General features: G+C 46.3%; 1 protein-coding gene across 1 annotated transcript in view; it reads right to left on the bottom strand.

The window, feature by feature from the left end:
- PKD2L2 (polycystin 2 like 2, transient receptor potential cation channel) overlaps positions 1-20,710 on the bottom strand; it is a 1,643,803-nt gene that overhangs the window by 1,588,599 nt on the left and 34,494 nt on the right. Inside the window, exon 2 of the mRNA XM_086929456.1 lies at positions 5,211-5,334. Coding sequence (XP_086785582.1) covers positions 5,211-5,289 — 79 coding nt within the window. The 5' untranslated portion in view covers positions 5,290-5,334. The remainder of the gene's footprint in view (positions 1-5,210; positions 5,335-20,710) is intronic.

Below are 20,710 nucleotides of genomic sequence, written 5' to 3'. Positions count from 1 at the left end.
CTTAAAAAGAATTGATTGTGCTAAAATTAAGGCCTGTGACGTCCTTGCCATTCATAATTTCTGTGCCGTATTGGATGGAGGGCAAGAATGTTGCTGCTATGACCTTTAGTAGGTGACCGGTGGCACCGCCTGCAAGCTTGTTTTTTACGATTTTGAAGGCAAACTGCAGCTATTTGAGTGTTGCACCCACTAAAGGGATTAATAAATGAAACAAGATATAAGGAATATTTTTTAGAAAAAGTAGGTTACCTTAATCCTTCGTGGGTAATGAAAGGATCACAACGATTAACAGGTCATGCTTAGTGCCTAAATCTACTTTTACTCCTACCTTACCCCAAGAAGACAGAGAGGTTGAAGTATTTGTAAAGACCATTGAGATTGGATACGTGGGGTACTGGCTGCCTCCACTTATGTACATAATTAATAGGTCTATGGATCATAGAATAGCATTAAAAACCTTGAGTGAGGATGTATCTATTACTAATAAACCCATTGATGAGGGTGGCGGGGGGAGTTATTTTTGACACCCTAGATTATAAAGCTCTTATGAAGCAATTCATTATTTGTGGTGGAAGAGCACTATTAGAGATAACACAGAGTAGTTTAGACAAGTTACAGATTGTATTTTTGAACTTTTTAATTGAGGTCAAAGATATGGATTGTATTTGTGAAGAATATAGATTTTTATAGCAAGAGTGTAACAGATCCTCTGATGAGGCCTGTAGTTTCTTACCTTAATTCACTGATAGAAACTCTGAGCAAGTACCTGGACCACTTTTTAAAACCCTTGGTTAGTCTACAACCATCTAAAATTAAGGATTCTGTCCATGTGGTTTCCAAAGTTGAGGGCTTAGAATATAAAAAGGAGTTGGAGCTTTTTGTGAAGCTAGACGCTAAAGCCCTCTACATTAATAGCCAAAGAACAACACAATTAAAGTTGTCCAAATAATTTTGAAGGAGTCCAAAACATTTGGGGCTAGCATGGAATTCATAGTAAGAAGTGTATCAATGATCCTCAAAAATAATATTTGTTTATTCAAAATGGAATTATTTCCACAGGAGAAAGGGACCACTGTGCAAACAACGTGTGCCCAGAGTCTGGCTTGCCTCTATGTGAGGGAATTTGAAAAAAGAGAACATGTTTAATGAGTTAGCCCCTTTTTCTTGAAAAAGAAAGACATTGGTTCCCCTTCATAAATGACATTTCTTTTTATTTGGAGAGGATCAGAAGAACATCTTGAGGCATATATTTCCTGGTAAAATTCAGCCAATTGGAATTTAACATTTACGACCATTAAGATTAATGTAAAATGAGTCTTCTTGGATATACCTATTAAAGATGAATTTGGAAATCTGGAGATTGAATTATACAGTAAACCCACGGACAACAACACTTTAGTGCACTTTTATAGTTTTCATCCTAGGAGCCAGAAGGAGACTATCCCATTTGGACAATTTCTTTGTTTGTGTGGAAACTGCACCACTATAAAAGGGAGCATGCTGACGGTTTGAAAAATAAATTGGCAGACAAGGGCTATATTAAAAAACTTATCAAACAGTCACATAAGACAGCAAAATATTATGACAAAGAAAGCATGTTCAACAAACACACAAAGGCTCTCGGGTCTACCAAGAAAGGGAAACAAATGGAAAAAGAGTCTGAGCAAGAAGGAGGCATCCCTTTAAAGAACGGCTTCTGACACCCACCAAAGGTGGCATGCTTCATCATTAGGAATCCTCCCAACACCATAAAACTTAGTCATGGTAGGGGCTACAACCCCCTCACTGAGAGGGAGGACCTCAGGGATGTTGTAGTTTCCAGAGGGGTTATCACTAAGACCCAATGTGAGCTAGCAATGTGTAGTGAGAGTGGCAGTGTAAATAGTGAGGTGAGTTAAAACTAACTACAAAGTTTACCACTTCCTTTTATTCTGGCTACCTTGTGCTAGGATTAAAAATAGCAAAGGAAAACAAGATGTACAACAAGAACTATTAGATAGAATCCTACTTAGTTAGATCGACATGTTTCAGCCTGTGACGTAGAGAGTGTTGTGACTTTCTTCAGGATCTAGGATGAGCTACGGCTGTGCAAGTGATGTCTAAAGGTGTGAACAAAAGTGTTAACAAGTGTTAACAACAATGGCAAGTATGTCGGTAAATTGAGTATGATACTAAACCAGTGATCCAGGGGTAACCAAATTGTTTGCTGCACCAGTGGTACCTGTAAGGGAACAAAAAACAACATACCGAGCAATTTATGAGTCAGAGTGAAACTTAGAAAAGTCGGACAATTTGTCTTGGGCAGGGAACACATGATATGTCAGTGATTTACATATGTATTAAAAAGGATTGAGAATCCCAAATAACACGCGCAAAAAAGGGGAGTCATAGCCAGTGGAACATAGCTCCTTGTTTTACCACCGTGAGACTATGTTGTAGAACTATATTAAGGATGGAAGGCACTCACCTGGAAGTGTAAGGCACAGTACCCCAGCTTTCCCTAACAAAAGTGCGTAAGGTGCATGCGCATCTCCAACCTATATAATAAAGGTTGTGTGTTAAGTATATCTAGGTTCAAAAAGGTTTTCATATGCAAAGCAATAAGCAGGATAAGGGAGGAGACTGTATCAACTCCCATGTGTGTAAAAACAACGCAATTACTATATAGTTTTTTCCATAAATGGAGGGATATATCTGGAGCTAAAATAAATGAAAATCAGGTAAAATTACAGCAGCGCACTAGTGATCCAAACGAACAGAGTGGTAAGGGGCAGAAAGGTAGTTAAAAAAGGGTCATAGGCTGTTAGTAGGCACTAAACTAGTCAAAAGGTTCAATTAGGACAATTATATCCAGTATGTGGACATAGCACCTAGAGATATCACAAACTAGTTGGGGTCATACCCAAAATGAGTAAAAGGAGGGAACAAATATCAGCTGTGACTAAGCGCAAAAGGGAACCAGGAGGGCTCAGCTGTAGGGTAACAGCAGTCGCACCGGCCAGCGGGCAGGACCTACGGATGAAGGTTTGCTCCTGCAGGGAACAGAAAGCTGTGCTCTCAATGGAGGTATAAAACAAGTGGAAAATGAAGCACCTGGTACGCAAGCATAAGGAAAAAGCATAGTTCACTGTCAGGAGCTGTCCTGCAGGGCCGAGAGAGGCAGCTCAAAAAGACAGCCCTCTTGAAATGAAGATATGAGCCGCTGAAAAACAACTGGAAACGAGTTTTGATGTACTTGGTAAGTCAAAAGGACTTCCAAGCCTGGTACTCTTGCTGTACAGGTACTTGTTTATATGTTTGGAAATTACTGGTGGATGGATCTACAGAATCCAACTCCACGAATACGTAAAACATTTGAAAGGCATACACAGGATATGCGTTGACAACAAATGTCTCTGAATCCCTGGTGCAGGGACCCATCTGTTCAAAAGATGTGTGACTGGTCCCCTGTAAGTTAGACCTATCACAACAGGTGATGGTTGAGCCATTCTTGGTTATTAGATTCAACGCATATGAGATTCAAAACCTAGGCATCACAGAATGGGGAATAACCTTGTAAGTGTAAATCTTGACAAACCTACAGAAAACAAGTGCTACCTATTTAATGTGATGGAGGTAACCAATATTAAAACCAAGATCAGTTATACTGTAATGATTGCATTTTTGGGTGGGCCATCAAAAACTACCTAAAGATCTAGAAAATCTGAGCCCGCTAAGAGTGCCAAAATAATACGTTCTCTGGTTAGGTGCCATCCCCGCTCCTCAGAGTAGCAGGGGTCGGATTTCTCCATGCCATGCAGCAAAGACTTACTCAATGCACAAATACACATTAGAATGTGGACTGCCTCACAAGAAACAGGACATATTTTCAAAATATATATTTTAAAATCCTTATCTAGGGCCTGATTCACAGAACTAACTTACGACAAAATCCTAAACTTACTACTTTTGATATTCACAGAAGGCATTTAGTAGTCTTAAATTAGGGTTTTGTCCTAAGCAAGGAGTTTGTCCTAAATTAGGATTTTGTCTTAAATTAGGATTCTGTCCTAAATTAGGATTTTGTCTTAAATTAGGATTCTGTTTTAAATTAGGATTTTGTCTCAAGTTAAACTTAAATTTAACTTAAGTTTGTCTTAACTTTAACTTAAAACAAAATCCTAATTTAAGACAAAATCCTAATGTAGGCCAAAATCCTAATTTAGGACAAAATCCTAATTTAAGACAAAATCCTAATTTAAAACAAAATCCTAATTTAGGACAAAATCCTAACTTAAGACAAAATCATAATTTAGGACAAAATCCTAATTTAAGACAAAATCATAATTTAGGACAAAATCCTAATTTAACCTCTTCGCCGCTAATGACAAGGGTAACTCGTCATGGACTTTCCATTGATTTCAATGGAAAGTGAATGAGTGCAGGAATAATGCCTTAGCAGTAAAGGGGTTAAGACTACTAAATGCCTTCTGTGAATATCAAAAGTAGTAAGTTTAGGATTTTGTCGTAAGTTAGTTCTGTGAATCAGGCCCTAGATAAGGATTTTAAAATATATATTTTGAAAATATGAATGGTAATCATACAGAATATGAAAAGTAATGCAGTGAAACATGAAAAAAAAAAAAACACTAACAATGTATTAAGTTGATATGGTCCTAACACCATCCAGCTATTTTAAAGCGCTATGATAAGTTTTAGCTGAAGAAGTAAATAGCAAGCCTGTTGTTGAGATTCACAGATGGTGTATAAGGTGCAGACACTTTTAGCAATTTTACGTATGTTTGAAAATTTACACTTTCTATTAAGGAAACGGCAGAATCAGAATCTGAAGATAAAAACGCATAGAGTCTGACATTACAAATAGAAATGTTTGCACAGGAACAGCCAGTGTTCATAACACCATGAGAGGCTTCATAGACATTTCTAGCTCAATATATGTTCATGGTAAACACTTGGAACAGATAAAGAACATCTCTCTAGTATAAAAGCATAAAGGCAATTTTTGTGACAGTGGAGAGATGGTTTTTATTCTGGCTAGGGATTTGGGATCCCACACATCAGAAGCACCTCTTTTTGTCAACAAAATCATATGACACATACTTTGAATTTTAACTATGCTCTATACACAGTGTTCTGTTAATATAAGAATGCCATTTCAACTGCATAATTGGAACCATATTTTTTAATGAAATAACTATTGCATGGCTTACCACTGACTCTTCTATGAACTGATATGCGCCTCTCTCTGGGAACAGCATCAGTAGTATATAGCTTTTCAGAAGACACCATGATTTCTAAGGACCAACGACTGGTCGTCTCAATACAAAGAAGGTCCTAGAGATATCAAATATGAATCTTATAATTTGGCAAATATTTCAGGGAATGTAAAAAATATCTTCACCTATCAGCAGGTCAATTACATTGGCTTTATGAAACAATATAATATCAGTAGACAATCTTTGAAGTTGAAAATAATCTACATTGATGAAGATAGGTTTTGCAATATGATACAGGGTTTGAAACAGTTCTGTAGGTGGCCGCCACCTAGCCAGGTCACGCAGGCCATGAATCTCCACTCCCAGACTCCACTCCCTCTATTATTTAGAAAGATATGGGATCACTGTGTTTGCAGTGATTCTGCCTGTGCACTTAAGACACACATGAATGCTGAGTGGGCGCCATGTTTACTTGCCCCTTTCAGAATTCTTTTTCTGAAACAAACTCCCAAAACAGGAAATTCTGTCAAAGCAACAAAAAAATAACTCTAATGCATAGGGAGGATTCTCTGTGTGCGTGGTGGCTACTGTTTGTTTGCTTCGACTGGGTTTGCATGCCTTATGTTCATCAATTGTTGCTGCAGCACTTTTTGCTCTAAGTGGAATGGGCATGCCTAAAAGTGGGTCCCTTGATCGCTGTGCCACTAGATTCAAGCTAGCCTGGTCGATGAGGGGGTGTTATCCCATAACCAGTTAGAGGATTCTTGTTTCCAGTCCAGGGAGGACCCGGCTTGGGAGGAAACCTGGCTGTTCCCATGAGGAACAGGGCGTAGACTGATTCGCATATGGCTGGGTCCAAACTGGGGTGGCTCAGTGAGCAAAAGAACGATGGATTTAATCCAGATCTCTTGACTGGGAGTGAAGAACAAGTTACTTACCTTCGGTAACGCTTTTTCTGGTAGATACTATATCTGCCTGTGGATTCATCACCTTGTGAATATCCCCTTTGCGCCAGCAACATTCGGAAATTCTTTTTTCGTAGCCTCGCGCCGACGTGGATAGGACGTCACAGAGACACGGCTCCGCTCGCGACTCCGCTGACGTCACCGACGCCTATAACAGGCCCACGCCGGCGTGATGACATCAGTTCCGCCTTTTTTCCGTGCCATCGAGGCACACGGACGGACCAATGACAGTAGATATATACAAAGCATACACAGTATACAATAGTCAAGGCAAAACACACAGTGTAAAGCAAATGCAGGAAGCAAATGAAACATTTCCTTGACATCAAAACAAATATACATTACAGTACAATAACTCTGGCATAGAAGAGTGGACAACGGGGAGGCGGGTGGGTCAGTGAGGAATCCACAGGCAGATATAGTATCTACCAGAAAAAGCGGTACCGAAGGTAAGTAACTTGTTCTTCTGATAGATACATCTGCCGTGTGGATTCCTCACCTTGTGAATAGAGTCCCACAGCAGTCCCCACTCCCGGAGGAGGGTGTCCACTCTTCTAAACCAGGAAATCCTGAAGGACAGAGCGCGCAAAGTGGCCGTCCCTCCTGACTTCCGTATCCAAGCAGTAATGCTTCGCGAAAGTATGGAGGGAAGACCAGGTTGCCGCCCTACAAATGTCCTCCACAGGAACACCTCTAGCCAAAGCAGAGGTAGATGACTTAGCACTAGTGGAATGAGCTCTAATACCCTCCGGAGGCTCCTTACCGGCCAAAGAGTAGCAGAACTTTATGCACAGAACGATCCATCTTGATAACGTCCTTTTACGGGCCGCTCTTCCCTTCTTGCAGCCAGCAAAGCCAATGAAGAGTTGATCGTCCAAGCGACAGTCTCTAGTTCTGTCCAAATAAAAAGACACCGCCCTCTTAGGGTCCAGACGGTGCAACCTCTCCTCCTCCTTGGAAGGGTGTGGGGGAGGATAAAAGGTAGGGAGGGTAATGGATTGACCAAGGTGGAAGGGAGTCACCACCTTAGGAAGAAAAGCAGCCCTGGTCCTTAGAACCATCCGATCAGCATGTATGGTCAGGAACGGGGGCTTGGAACTAAGAGCTTGAAGCTCACTCACCCTCCTTGCCGAGGTAATCGCAACTAGGAAAACTGCCTTAAAGGTTAAAAGCCTCATAGGACATTTATGAAGAGGCTCAAAAGGAGAGCCCATCAGAAAAGTCAGAACAAGATTCAAGTCCCACTGAGGTACAATAAAAGGGGTAGGAGGAAACTTATTTACAAGACCCTTCAAAAACCTCAAGACAACAGGTGACTTAAAAAGAGAGGGCTGATCAGGCAAACAAATAAAAGCTGACAGTGCCGAAATATAGCCCTTAACTGTGGCAACTGCCAGCCCCTGTTGAGCCAAAGAGAGAGCAAACCGGAGCACATCCGATAAATGGGCTCTCAACGGGTCAATATCATTCTCACCACACCAAACAACAAACCTAGACCATCTATAAGAATAGACAGTCTTAGTGGAGTCACGTCTAGCAGACAAAATGACATCCACCACATCAGGTGTGAGAGAATAGGAAATCAGGTTGCCCCGTTCAATCTCCAGGCATGAAGGTGCAATGTCTGGAGGTGGGGGTGTAGAACCTGCCCCTCCATCTGAGAGAGGAGGTCTGCCCTGAGAGGGAGACGGAGCGGCGGGTGAGAGGAGAGGTGGAGTAGATCTGTATACCACACCCTTCTTGGCCAATCCGGAGCGACCAATATAACTTGGGCCCGGTCTTGGCGAATTTTCCTCAGCACCCGAGGAATCAAGGGTATGGGAGGAAACGCGTAAAGGAGTTGATTTCCCCAACTCAACTGAAACGCATCCCCCAAGGCTCCTTGCATCGGATACTGGAGACTGCAGAATGACGGGCAGTGAGCATTCTCGCGAGTGGCAAACAGGTCCACCCGAGGGGTCCCCCACGTCCGAAAGACGTGACGAACCACCTCTGGATGAAGCCTCCACTCGTGGTCGGCAGAGAACTGCCGGCTGAGACTGTCCGCACGTACGTTCAGAACTCCGGCCAGATGACTTGCCATCAGGCAAATCTGGTGGTCCTGAACCCAGGACCAGAGACGCAGAGCCTCTCTGCAGAGACACTGCGACCCCACTCCTCCCTGCTTGTTGATGTACCACATCGCGGTCGTGTTGTCCGTTAGGACTTGGATCGACCGACCGCGAAGGGAAGGGAGGAAGGCCTTGAGCGCCAAACGTATAGCCCGCAACTCTAGAAGGTTGATGTGAAGCAACCTTTCCTCTGGAGACCAAAGACCCTTGACCTCCAGATTCCCCAGATGAGCACCCCACCCTAGAGTGGATGCATCCGAAATCACCGTGGCCACCGATGGAGGTAGATGGAAAGGTTTCCCTTGCGACAGGTTGCCTTCCACGCTCCACCAAGACAGATCCGCTGCAGTTTCTCTGGAGATCTTCACCGACTCCCCGAGATCTCCGTTGTGCTGATACCACTGCCTGCGGAGACACCACTGGAGTGCCCTCATGTGCCAGCGTGCATGGTTGACCAGGAGAATGCAAGAAGCCATCAGACCGAGCAGGCGAAGGACCTTCAGGACTGGAACGACCGCTCCAGGGTAAAACAAAGGAATCATTTCCTGTATGTCGCGAATCCTTTGAGGAGGAGGGAATGCACGACAAACAGTAGTGTCCAGTACGGCACCTATGAACAGGTTGCGCTGGGAGGGCACCAGGTGAGACTTGGGTACATTTATCGAAAAACCCAACCTGAACAACAACTGAGTTGTCTCCTGCAGATGATGGAGCACCTTCTCCGACGACTCCGCTTTGATCAGCCAGTCGTCTAGATACGGAAACACAGGTATCCCCGATCTCCTGAGATGAGCTGCCACCACTGCCATCACCTTGGTGAAGACTCGAGGCGCAGTAGTAAGACCAAACGGAAGGACCGCAAACTGGTAGTGCTGCAACCCAACCGTGAAACGGAGATACTTCCTGTGCGACTTCAGGATTGGGATGTGGAAATACGCATCCTGCAAGTCGAGCGACACCATCCAGTCTCCTTCCATCAACGCTTGAAGAACCTGAACAAGGGTGAGCATCTTGAATTTCTCCTGCTTCAGATAGAGATTCAAGATCCTGAGGTCCAGGATAGGACGAAGCCTGCCATCCTTCTTGGGGATCAGGAAATACCGGGAGTAGCATCCCTGGCCCCTTTCCTGCTCTGGGACCACCTCTATCGCACCCTTTCGTAACAGAGTTAGAACCTCCTCCTGCAGAAGAGACAGATGTTCCTGGGTGCAAAAACCTTGACAAGGAGGGTAAACAGGGGGGAATTCCCGAAAGGGAAGGGCATACCCATTTTCTACAAGATTGAGAACCCAAAGATCTGACGTAACCGAATCCCAATCCTGTAGAAAATGGGTAAGCCGACCCCCACATGATCCTGAATAGCGGATCTAGGGCTGCTTTTCTGCGGCAGGGGGGTTGGAAGAGGTGGAGGAAGAGGAGGGCTGACGTCCACGAGGACGCGCTCTTTGCTTTCCCCTGTATGATCTGTACATAGAATTTTGCTGCTGCTGCTGCTGCTGCTGCTGTTGGCCTTGCCGGAAATTCCGAAAGGAGCGACCAAAGCCCCTGAACCTTCTGCCGGAAGAAGCGCCCCTGATCTGGAGGCCCAAGGACTTCGCTGTTGCCCTGCAATCCTTGAACCGCTCAAGAGCAGTATCCGCCTTTTTCCCAAAGAGACCTGAGCCATCAAAAGGGAGATCAAGCAGAGTCGCCTGAACATCAGCCGAAAAGTCCGATGACTTCAACCAGGCAGATCTCCTTGTCGCAACAGCAGTGCCCATAATTCGAGCCACAGAGTCAGCAGTGTCCAGACCACTTTGAATTACCTGGCGGGCAGCCGCCTGAGTGTCATTAATCACCTCCTCAAAATCCTTTCGGTTTGCGTCAGGAATTTTAGGGGCCAGGATACGTAAGGAGTCCATCAGGGCATGAACATACCTCCCCATTAGGCATGTGGCATTAGTTGACTTTAAGGCCATACTAGCCGATGAAAAGGTCTTTTTTGCCACCTGGTCCTGTTTCTTTGCTTCCTTCTCACAAGGAACCTGAGGAAAGGCACTAAGACTCTTCTTTGAACAGGCAGCCTGAATGACCAGGCTCTCCGGCGAAGGATGTGAAGAGAGAAAAGCCGGGTCCTCAGGGGCAGCCCTGTACCTCCTTGCAACACTCTTTGATACCGCAGGAGCAGACAAAGGTTTCTTCCAAACTTCCATAATAGGATCAGTCAAGGCATCATTGAATGGAAGTAAAGGCTCAACCACCGAATTTGGAGAATGCAAGACTTCTGTGAGGAGGTTAGACTTGAACTCCACTGTAGGCAGAGTCAATTGAAGGAGCTCAGCAGCTTTTCTCATAACCAGATGGTAAGGCTGGATATCCTTAGATGGAGCACCTGAGCCTGAGGGCAACTCCCACTCTGGAGAGAAATCAAGGGTCCCAGAATCCGCCAATTCCTCAAAACAGCTCTCCTCTAGTTCACCTTCTTCAACGTCAGACTGAGAGCCCATATAACTCTGCTCCTCCAGAAGGCGTTGTGCTTCTCTTCTGGATCTCTCCTTAACACGCCTCGCAGCCGGATCCACCAGCGGCTTCGACGAATTCGGAGCCGGCGCCGGTACCGAAACCGACGGCACAGAAGAATGCCCTCGAGGATGATCAGGAGCAGGCGACGCCGGAATCGGCGTCGACGACTTCGGCGGAGCCGGGAAATGCCAATGCGGCGTCGGAGCCGGCATGTAGGGCATAAACGGAGCCGGAGGATAGGAGTGAGGAACTCCCAGGCTGAATGCCAATGGACCCGTGGGACCCGAAGGCACACCAGAGGGGTACCATGCCCTTGAGAAGACACCATACATTGCGTTAAGAAACGCAGAAGGGTCCTGGCCTGGAGCAGGAAAGGGCGGCTGAAAACCATCAGGCCGGTCCTGAAGAGGGATCGGATTCGGCTCTTCGACAGGTGCGGAGTCCACATCCTCCCGGGCCTCTTCCTCTTCACGGGCCGGGGACGGCGCCGGAGACGGACTCGAAACCGGAGAAGCTTTCGGAGCCGGAGATGGAGAACGCCCACGCGACTCAGAAGGCGAGGCCTCACCTTCATGCTCGGAGACTTCGAGGGTAACCACCTTCGAACGTACCTTCTTCGGTGACCTCGACCTCGACCTCGAGCCCGACTCCTTACCAGACCGACGCCGGGACTCATGTCTCCTCTTCTTGTGCTTTTTCTTCGACTTCGAAACATGATCCGCCGACTTCGAAGATGACCTCTCTCGAGAAGCAGATCTCGACCTCGCCCTGGACTTCGACCTCGCCCTTCGAGAACGAGACCTCGACGACTTCTCCTTTCCAGCTTTCACCTTCGCAACCAGAAGTTTGGCTTCTCTCTCCCTCAGGGCCTTCGGATTCATCTTCCGACATGAAGAACAATCCTCCACATCATGGTCGGAACTTAAGCACCAGATGCAGTCTTCATGGGGGTCGGTAATGGACATCATTTTACCGCACTCCCTGCAGGGCTTGAAGCCGGTCTTCTTAGATGACATTTTCGAAGAAACAGGATACAGAGAAGCAGAAATAACCACCAAAATGGCAACAATGTACCAGTAGGCTACAGAGATTCCCGATAACCGTTAGCGTCGACGACGCGGAAAAAAGGGAACTGATGTCATCACGCCGGCGTGGGCCTGTTATAGGCGTCGGTGACGTCAGCGGAGTCGCGAGCGGAGCCGTGTCTCTGTGACGTCCTATCCACGTCGGCGCGAGGCTACGAAAAAAGAATTTCCGAATGTTGCTGGCGCAAAGGGGATATTCACAATGTGAGGAATCCACACGGCAGATGTATCTATCAGAATGTTTGATTTATTCTGCATTCTGTCCATCATTTGGTGCTGTCGCTTTTGCTGTGGAGCCAGATAGAGTAAATCAGTGGTGATAGTCTCACTCTACGCAAGGCAGGGCTATTTCTGGTGGCACTAAGGTAGACTGGTTGGTAGGGCAAGGGTTTCTGTTGGCAGAGACAGGTGAGGTTGTAAGGCTTGAATCCTAGGGGTTCTCCGACTCTAAATGACCCTGGGCAGCTTAGCTGCAACTATGAGTTTGGTGGGTTAGGAGCTCCGCCAATGTATGGCAGAGCTCCTGCCCCACCAAAGTACAAATAAGATCCATAGTCTAGAAATTCATGAACTATAAAATTATGCATATTCTAATATTTCATTGTAATCTATATCAGCATCACTTGACAACGTTTCGCTTCTTAAAGACATCAGCAATCACTAATGTGTGCATTTTGTTAATGGACTGGTTCAATAATGCCTGGGCCACTCTGATGGGGAAAAGAAGATAGTGCTCCTCTGAGCGCAGGGGGGGACGGAAGGAAGGAGTGACGCAGTTCTATCGGGAAAACTCCGAACTACAGGCTTTACTTCCCAACTTCATAATGTTTCAAAGATAATGTGATGCATTCATACAATAGGAGTTTACAGCACACAGAAAAAAAGACAAATAGCAACAAAGCCTTTATTTAGACACGGTTTGCACAACGGGGGCCCCCCATTCAGACCAAGACCAATAAATGTCTGTTCGATCTGGGAGAGGCTGGGACCTCCCATCACATTGTGCAGGGCGGGGCGCATCATTTTGCTTCATGCCACTGCTGAAAGGGCTAATTCACAAGACTGCCTCCAGCCAATTTAGAATTAGAGTTTGTGATCTGTAAAGCTCCGATGTTGAATAAATAGGAGTATACATAAAGAAGCTTCCCAGCTCTTACCCTTTCCATGGTATATCTTATCTGAGTATGAAAGATCATTTTATCAAGAGACTCTACGAATAAGTCTTGCTTCACTGGAGAATCGTGCCACAATTTCGTAATATTACAGATAACCATTGAATACCTCTTGCTATCAACGAGCTACATCACTTGTTTTTCATGAAACTAACTAATAGTGCTGCTCTAGGTTGTCCCTGCAAATAATTTATCAACAAGAAGAAGGGGGACCCAGGAGCTGTTCAAGGTCCAGTGTCCGTGCTCCTTATATCAATATCAAAACCAAAAAAGGACACTGTTCTTAAACGCCGGGTGCAAATAGTCACCCGAAGCGTAAGGGTGCAATTAGTCACCCATTTATTCAAAACAGAAAGAAGGAAAGGAAGAAAAAAGAAATATCCTAGGTACAAGGGAATGGGCACACAAGGTACGACTCTATAGTTGGTGGGTACTGCTTGCGAACTCCAACTCGGCCATTTGTTGTAGTGGGACTCCAAAACTTTACACCACTTCTTTTTAATTTCTTATGAGAGAGGAGGCATGTGGGTTATTTAAGTGGCTACCCCAGTGACATTCTACTGTACCCCCTTTCTCATTTTTACTTTTAAGTATTAGGATATGTCTATATGTAGCCAGCTATGCTATATATGGTCTTGACCAGCATAGACCGTTATACATTACGGGGTTCTGTCCAGGATCAGTAAGGTATGATGTGCACTTATGCGGGCACCCCACGTGTATACAGAATCAAAATGTGGTGCACGAATGAGTTTAAATATGTTTTGCCAATTAGTTAAGTTTGTGGCCAGCTTTAGCAACGTATTGGTGAGCTTGAGATTTGGCCCTATAGGCACAATACTTTTCATTGAACCATTGCGCATGCACTGGGGATTAGTTACCCGGACATATGCACACACGCATTGAACACGCGATTTCGCGCATGTGCTCAGCTTCTGATTACCGGAGGACATCTCAGAAAGGGTTTATGCCTAGGCGCCTGCCCTAAGCATTTAATGAGCGCCAACGTCCGCGTTAATTTTGGCTCACTACTGGCTGGCACTCGGTCTGGGTAGGTGTACAGGAGGCAGCACCCCGGGACAAGCGTAAGTTTCATTAGCTTCTGAAAGGGATTTGGACACCGCAGATCAGAAACATCATTGCCCGGGTTCCATTTCTACACATGGCTGCATATTTCTATTTACTTTTCTAGTGGTTTCAAGCCCTGTAATGTGCCGGAGTTAAGTGTTCTTGCCAGAGGAGGCACCCCTCAACAAGCAAGGTGAGCACTTTTGAATATTTATAAACACGACGGCACTCAGCGCTGATGGTGCCGATCTTGTATTTATTTACGCTAGTTACTGAGACTTTGAGACATTTCAAAACACTTATAGGGCCACTGTTTTTGCCACCCATGCGATTAACCAGCTGACGTAGTTAATGCTACTGTGTGGTCCCCTCCAGATCCTACAGTGATATCTCATTGGGTAGTGGCCCCATCGAGCAACTACTTGTGTAATTGGTATCTTGTGTGCCTGTTGTGTTGTTTTGTTCTTTTGTGTAAGCGATGTGCACACAGCGGTGGTACATTTTATGGAATCAAGGTGTTACTGTTGCTCATATCTGTGGTTGACTATGTTCTTTCTTCCTAGGTATTGAACAGGAGCGGTTTATACAATGAAGCTGTAGCCAAATCATAGGTATACAACCTCATCGCCCGCCCTAATAAATGTAGAGGGTATTTTAATTAATTTCACGTGCACCTTAATTTTATAGTATTGGTCCTGATGAAGCGCCAATGACCCTCAAGGCGACGTAGGCGCGAAACATGTTGACCCAAGACCTTTTTGATACCTGGGGTCAGTGTGCCTACAGGAACAAGATTTTATTTAGCAGTTAAGTCTGCTATGGGTATAAAAATGAGACATACGCTGCATATTTACCCCCTTTTTTAACAAATTTTTCACTTTGCACGTACTTTCTTCACCCTCATTGGATCCCCACCCCGAACACCTGCATGCACCATCCGGCTGTCCTAAAAAGATCTCTGATAAAGAGACCCTTCGGGCGACCCGTAGGGAATTGCAGCGCAGGCCCTACGAGGAGCAAACGCCCGATGATGAAGCATGACACCCCCAGGGGTGTGTGAGGGAAACAGAGGACAAAATGTGTTCTTTCACTTTTTTGGTGGGTTCCCTTGTACCTAGGATATTTCTTTTTTCTTCCTTTTCTTCTTTATGTTTTGAATACATGGGTGACTATTTGCACCCTTACGCTTCGGGTGTCTATTTACACTCGTCGTTTAGGAATAGTGTTCTTTTTTTGAATTTTGTCCCCACAAATAAGCACAATGCTGTGTGAACAAGCCCCAGTCCACAATAAAGTTGGAGTCAATATGTTTTTCTTAACTTTAAAAAAAACACGTATGTATATCATAAATCACATAATTAATAAATAATTAATACATAATTAATTACCAAAAGCAATGAATATAACAATGATAAAACTCGACACAGTTCTACTTTTTCCCCAAATAAGCCCAGCTATGCATAAAAAGCAAAAGCAAACTGATTCCCAAGGCACAGTAGAGCATTTTACCTGGTGTAATGGCTTAAATATCATCTGACAGAATTTTTCGATGCTAAATATTATTTAGGGAAATCCTGCCCGAATTTTGCTACTGAGGCTTTTACTGCCCCAGTGCTGAGGTCTTTTTTATGCTAGGCGTGCTTTTCTTGTAAGCCCCCATAACATTTCCAACAAAAGTTTTCCAAGCCAAATTTGCACCCTGTTTTTCCCGACATGTTGGGGATTCTAAAGGTAATCAGGACATGTAGGTACCTAGAGCATGTGGATTCCTCTGGAATGGAAAGGAGAAAATGGTCAAAATGTTTGCAAAATAGTGTTTTAAAAAACTAAAAATTAAATCAGTACTAAAAATGGCATCAACAAAAGATTTGCTGAACAATGATCACCATCTTTTTAGTTGAGTGTTCCTATTTTGTGAATTTGTGGTGGAAACCGATATGAAACCCATTGGTGAACCCAGAAAGCTATACACTTCTTGCTAAATTCAAAATGTGCTCTACTGTTCAGGTGTCATCTGTGTAACTAATCATAGGTTTTCATCTGTAATTCTTGTCATGCCAGATGATTTACAACAGTAATATACCCTTATGTCCGTTAAACCTTTCTGCTCAAAGGGATATAAAGTGTTTTTGGTTGTCCATAAACAGGTGATACCCAGAGCCAAAAACTGAGCTGCAACTAACAATTATATTTTATTTGTAGCAACCATGAACAATTCATATAGTAAACTTGATTGAATGAAAAATGGGAATGTAGGAAATCTATGCTTTTTAAAATGTGTCCAAGAAATTGAGCTTAGGATTCTATGTCAGGACCGGAGGCGAGGATTATGCTATTCTTTCTTCACTTTATTGAATAGCAGCCATTTTACCACAACCACCATTCCCATGAAGCCTTGGAAACGTCATAAAAAACAACAGTGTCCAATGGAAGAACAGTCCCCAAACTCTATCCCATGAGGTTGTTCCGGAGCAGCACATAGTCCATAATCTTTGTCCACTCGCCCTCTTTCTTCACTGTTCGTAGCAGAGATAAGTGGTGTTTTCCATCTCTCATTCTGTTGGTGTTCCCAACGCTATCACCAAGATCCCCACTTTGCAAGCGGTAACTAGTTTCAGCCGCAGGAACTCTTGAAGCTCCTTCGCTGTTGCTTGCTAATGTGGTGAGGCTCCATGGTGCTGTCCTCTCGAACCCAGATGGTATTGACAGCGCAACGTTCTACTGTGGGGTGTGCTTTGCATTCCGATCATTCCAGAGGGATCGGAGCTGCGCACCATGGCTTGGGAGCCTTGGGTTCTGGAGAGTTACGCTGTTTCACCTTCCCAAAGCCCTGCTCAGGGTCAGCACTTTGCACGTCTGTGCCTGACGCTCCCTACTGGGGAGTCGGTATTGTTTGGCAGGTCTTTGGCCTGTGGGGACATTCACCCAAGCGGAAACCTGCTTTTAAAATACAGCACCAGGTGTGTGGTGTCCCCGGTCCTGGACCCAATAGCAGTGAAGCTTTGCCCACACCTAATCTAGTGGTGCAAAACCCAGCCCTGCATAGCTGCAGCACTCACGCAACTCAGTATAATTCCCAGCGCCTCGGAACCTTAGGACAGTGCTATTTGCCTCCCTTTGGGCGCATAGCCTTTAAGGGTTTGTGGGGATTTGCTCTCCAGGGAAGAAACCTTTTGAGGATACCCAGGTGGAGGAGGACCCCCTGGGGGGGGGGGCTCTCTTGAGATGATGACTTTTATGACACAATTGAGGCATCAATCTATAGGGCAGTTTCTGAGGCCATGGCCTCACTTGAGGAGTACCTTTTACGCCACATAGCGCAAGCTTGGGAAAAGATCACAGGGGCTGCATCAGGCCCCACAGCTCTCTTGACCTCTACTGGGACCACCCAGCCAACTGATTCAGACCCACCCCCAGCGAAGCGTTGCCATGAGGCTGGAGTGTACCTCAATGCCTTTGACATGCTTAAGCAGGCCTGCTTCGCCAAGAATTTACCAGCCCCTTCTCCTCCGTTTTGGGACACCGCAGGATTGTTTACTGGCACCCCTGCTCCAGTGCCCCCTGCTGCTCCAGCGGACAAGGACCATAGGGGCACTCCTCCGTTTTGGGACACCGCAGGATTGTTTACTGGCACCCCTGCTCCAGTGCCCCCTGCTGCTCCAGCGGACAAGGACCATAGGGGCACGGATGATGATGCTGGTCCCTCTCGCCCCTGGCTCCCCTCCTCTAGCCCGCCACCGGCAACCAAGGCTCCGCTCTGACGTATTGGACCCGGACGAGATCCTTCACCCGAGTTGTTCCAAGTGGACCCTGTCGGAGAAAGTGGCACACTATGAGGCAGGCCACATTCGGAAGCCTCCTTAGAAGGAATCCGACGATTGCACTAAGGCAGAATGCCCCCGCCCCTCCCTGGAAGGGAAAGTTCCACTGACAACCGACATAGATCCCTGGATTGCCACTGTCATAAAGAAATTCATTAGGGATCCCAAAAAGGGAATAGACAGGTCCTGGCAGGCTTACCAGGACAAACTACTAGATACCCTGGGACCCTTAACTAAGATCCTGGACATGGAGAAAGAGGCCAAGACATCAGGCTCCCTGATCTCCCCAGATATCCTCATGGCTTGGGCACAGCGTACTCTCATTTTCTTGGGGAATGCTAACTGTGCGTTATCTACAGAGAGGCGTCGCTCCTTGTTGATTAAGATTAACCCTAAGCTAGGGGACTTGCCTGACTGAGATGGGTCCCAAACCCTAGGGAAGAGACTATTTGGGGAAATCTTTATCAAAGAGTTGGGGAAGTTTAATAATACTTTCACCTCCTTTGACAAAGTATAATCCTCAATACAAAAAGTGTTTCCCTCTGGGTTTTCCAAGGAGCTGGATGAGGTAGGGGGCAGCTCGACTAGCCCCCCCAATAAACAATACCCTACCAGAGGGCAAGGCTCCCCCCAAGCCCAGTACCAGGACCAGGCCAGATTTGCCAACTTTTACCCAACGAAAGGGCAGCAAGGCGGAGCCAGAGGTGCAGGTGCCTCCACCAATTCCAGTGAGTGTTCTCCCTTCTAAAATTAGGCGGCCCTCTGGCAAATGTTTTTGAGGCTTGGACTTCCATTACAGGGGACGAGTGGGTCCTGCAGACGGTGAGGGGGTTTATGATAGAGTTTTACGGGACCCCCCTGTGAGAAGGTGGCCTGATATGCAGTGCTCACTATTCTAGTGAACACTATGTATCAGTCCAGCAACCCTTATTGATGATTGGTTGTAAGTCAACCTTATAGACCAGCTATCCTAGTAGCGTGGATACGAGCAGTCTAAGGCTAAAGACTCGAGAGGGCGCGTTAAGCCAGCTGTTTACCACACATATACCCCTTGAATACCAAGTGAAAGGACACCACACAAGTGTTATGAAAATAAACAGTTATTTATTTAAAGATCACAACAGCCCTGTACTCTTTATGAGGACAGGGTACTAAGCACAAACCAAAACTCTTACAAAAATACTTAAGTTAGCACAGTATATACAAATGCCCGAGGGGCACGGAAAACCATATACTCTGAAAGTGGAATGCGAAATTCCTAGCAGGTAAGTACAGTACTAATAGCTTTTGGAATCGCTAGGACTTGACTAGGGAATCGTTAGATTATGTCTAGGAGGCCTAGGGGACTCGGGTGCAGTGTGTGCACTCTCACGCGAGATGCGGGACAAGAGTCTATGGTAGCTAGGAATTAGAAAGTTAGTGTTCTCGGGCGAACCCGACCTGGTAGGGAGAAAACGAAAGTAGATTCTGACCCTTGGATAGTGAGGCTATGCTGGGGCACCGAAATGCCGAAGTTACCTAGCCCAGGGGCTGCAGCTGCATAGGTCTGAAAAGACGTCGGGAATCCTCGTAGACGGACCAGGAGCCGGAAGAAAAGATGCTGGCCGGTGACCAGTGAAGAAAGTTCAGTCGGATCCAAGCCTGGATCTTGAAGATAGATGACACCTGAAAGCAGAGGGGACCAAGTTCGAGACTACTAGCCAGTAGTCAGTGGGCACCAGGAGGGCACCGGATGGTAGCCACCTCGACAAGGTGAGTGGGTGACGCTTGACTCGAAGATCTCACGGACCAGGAGGCGTTGTCGGCGACCAGGATGGAGGATCGAGCTGTCCCACGAAGATAGAAGCTGTCGGCGTCGCTGGACCCAGGATTGGGCAACAAAGCCTTGGCAAATTCAAGCCCACGCGGTGGACCTAAAATGGCGTCTGGAGTGGACCAGGAGGGTCCGGGGTGCCTCTCTTGAACAAGGAAGCAAGGGCCAGCCTGGAGCAACCAGACCAGCAGTCGTGAAGTCGTTGGGCGTCGTTCAGAGGGCCACAAGCCAGCCGGCTAGTAGCCAAACAACGCGGTGCACAGCAAACAGCAGAAGGGCCCCACGCAGATCGTGGAGATGCAGGGGGGCTGATCTTGGGTGCTGGAGCTGCGCAAGGTCGGGGCTTCTCGGACCCCAAAGCACTCACCAGTGGAGGACACGGTGGGCTTGCAGTAAAGATGTCGTGCAGTCTTGGCGATCGTCGGTCCCTTGAGGTCTCGTCGCACTCACGGTTCTCAGCTTGGCTGTAGAGGTGAGTAGAGGTCAGAGGTGCCAGGGAAGCCGGGTCTCGTCGAGCTGGGTCGTCGGATTCGTGATGAAGGACTTGCAGCAGACCGCAGTGTTCTTTAGGATGGTGCCTGCGGATGCAGGGTGACTACTCCTTAGCCACAAGGGAGAATCTTGAAGAAGAAATCGTGAAGTCCTTTCGAAGAAAGTGGTATCTTGATTCCAAAGATGATCTAATTTTAACAGGGGGCTCGCTCCCATCTTTATACTAAAAAAAGGGGGCTGACCCGGTGACTAGGTCCTGCCTATGGGTGGGACTAGGTGGGGGGTGGTTACACCCCTCAGCCATGCCGGACTTCCCCAGGCCAGGGGCTGGTGTGCCCCTGGAACTGGTTCAGACCGGCCTATGCGTAGTGAGCACCGGGGTGCCACTCAGCAGTCACCTTCCTGTAAAGCCCTGCCTACCCAGGATACACAAAACCATGTCTGGGACGGTGCTAGCACCGCCCC

The sequence above is a fragment of the Lissotriton vulgaris genome, chromosome 7, assembly GCF_964263255.1.
Source record: "Lissotriton vulgaris chromosome 7, aLisVul1.2, whole genome shotgun sequence".
Taxonomy (NCBI): domain Eukaryota; kingdom Metazoa; phylum Chordata; class Amphibia; order Caudata; family Salamandridae; genus Lissotriton; species Lissotriton vulgaris.
Note: the sequence above shows the minus strand (reverse complement) of the source record. Positions and strands in the feature narration are given on the sequence as shown.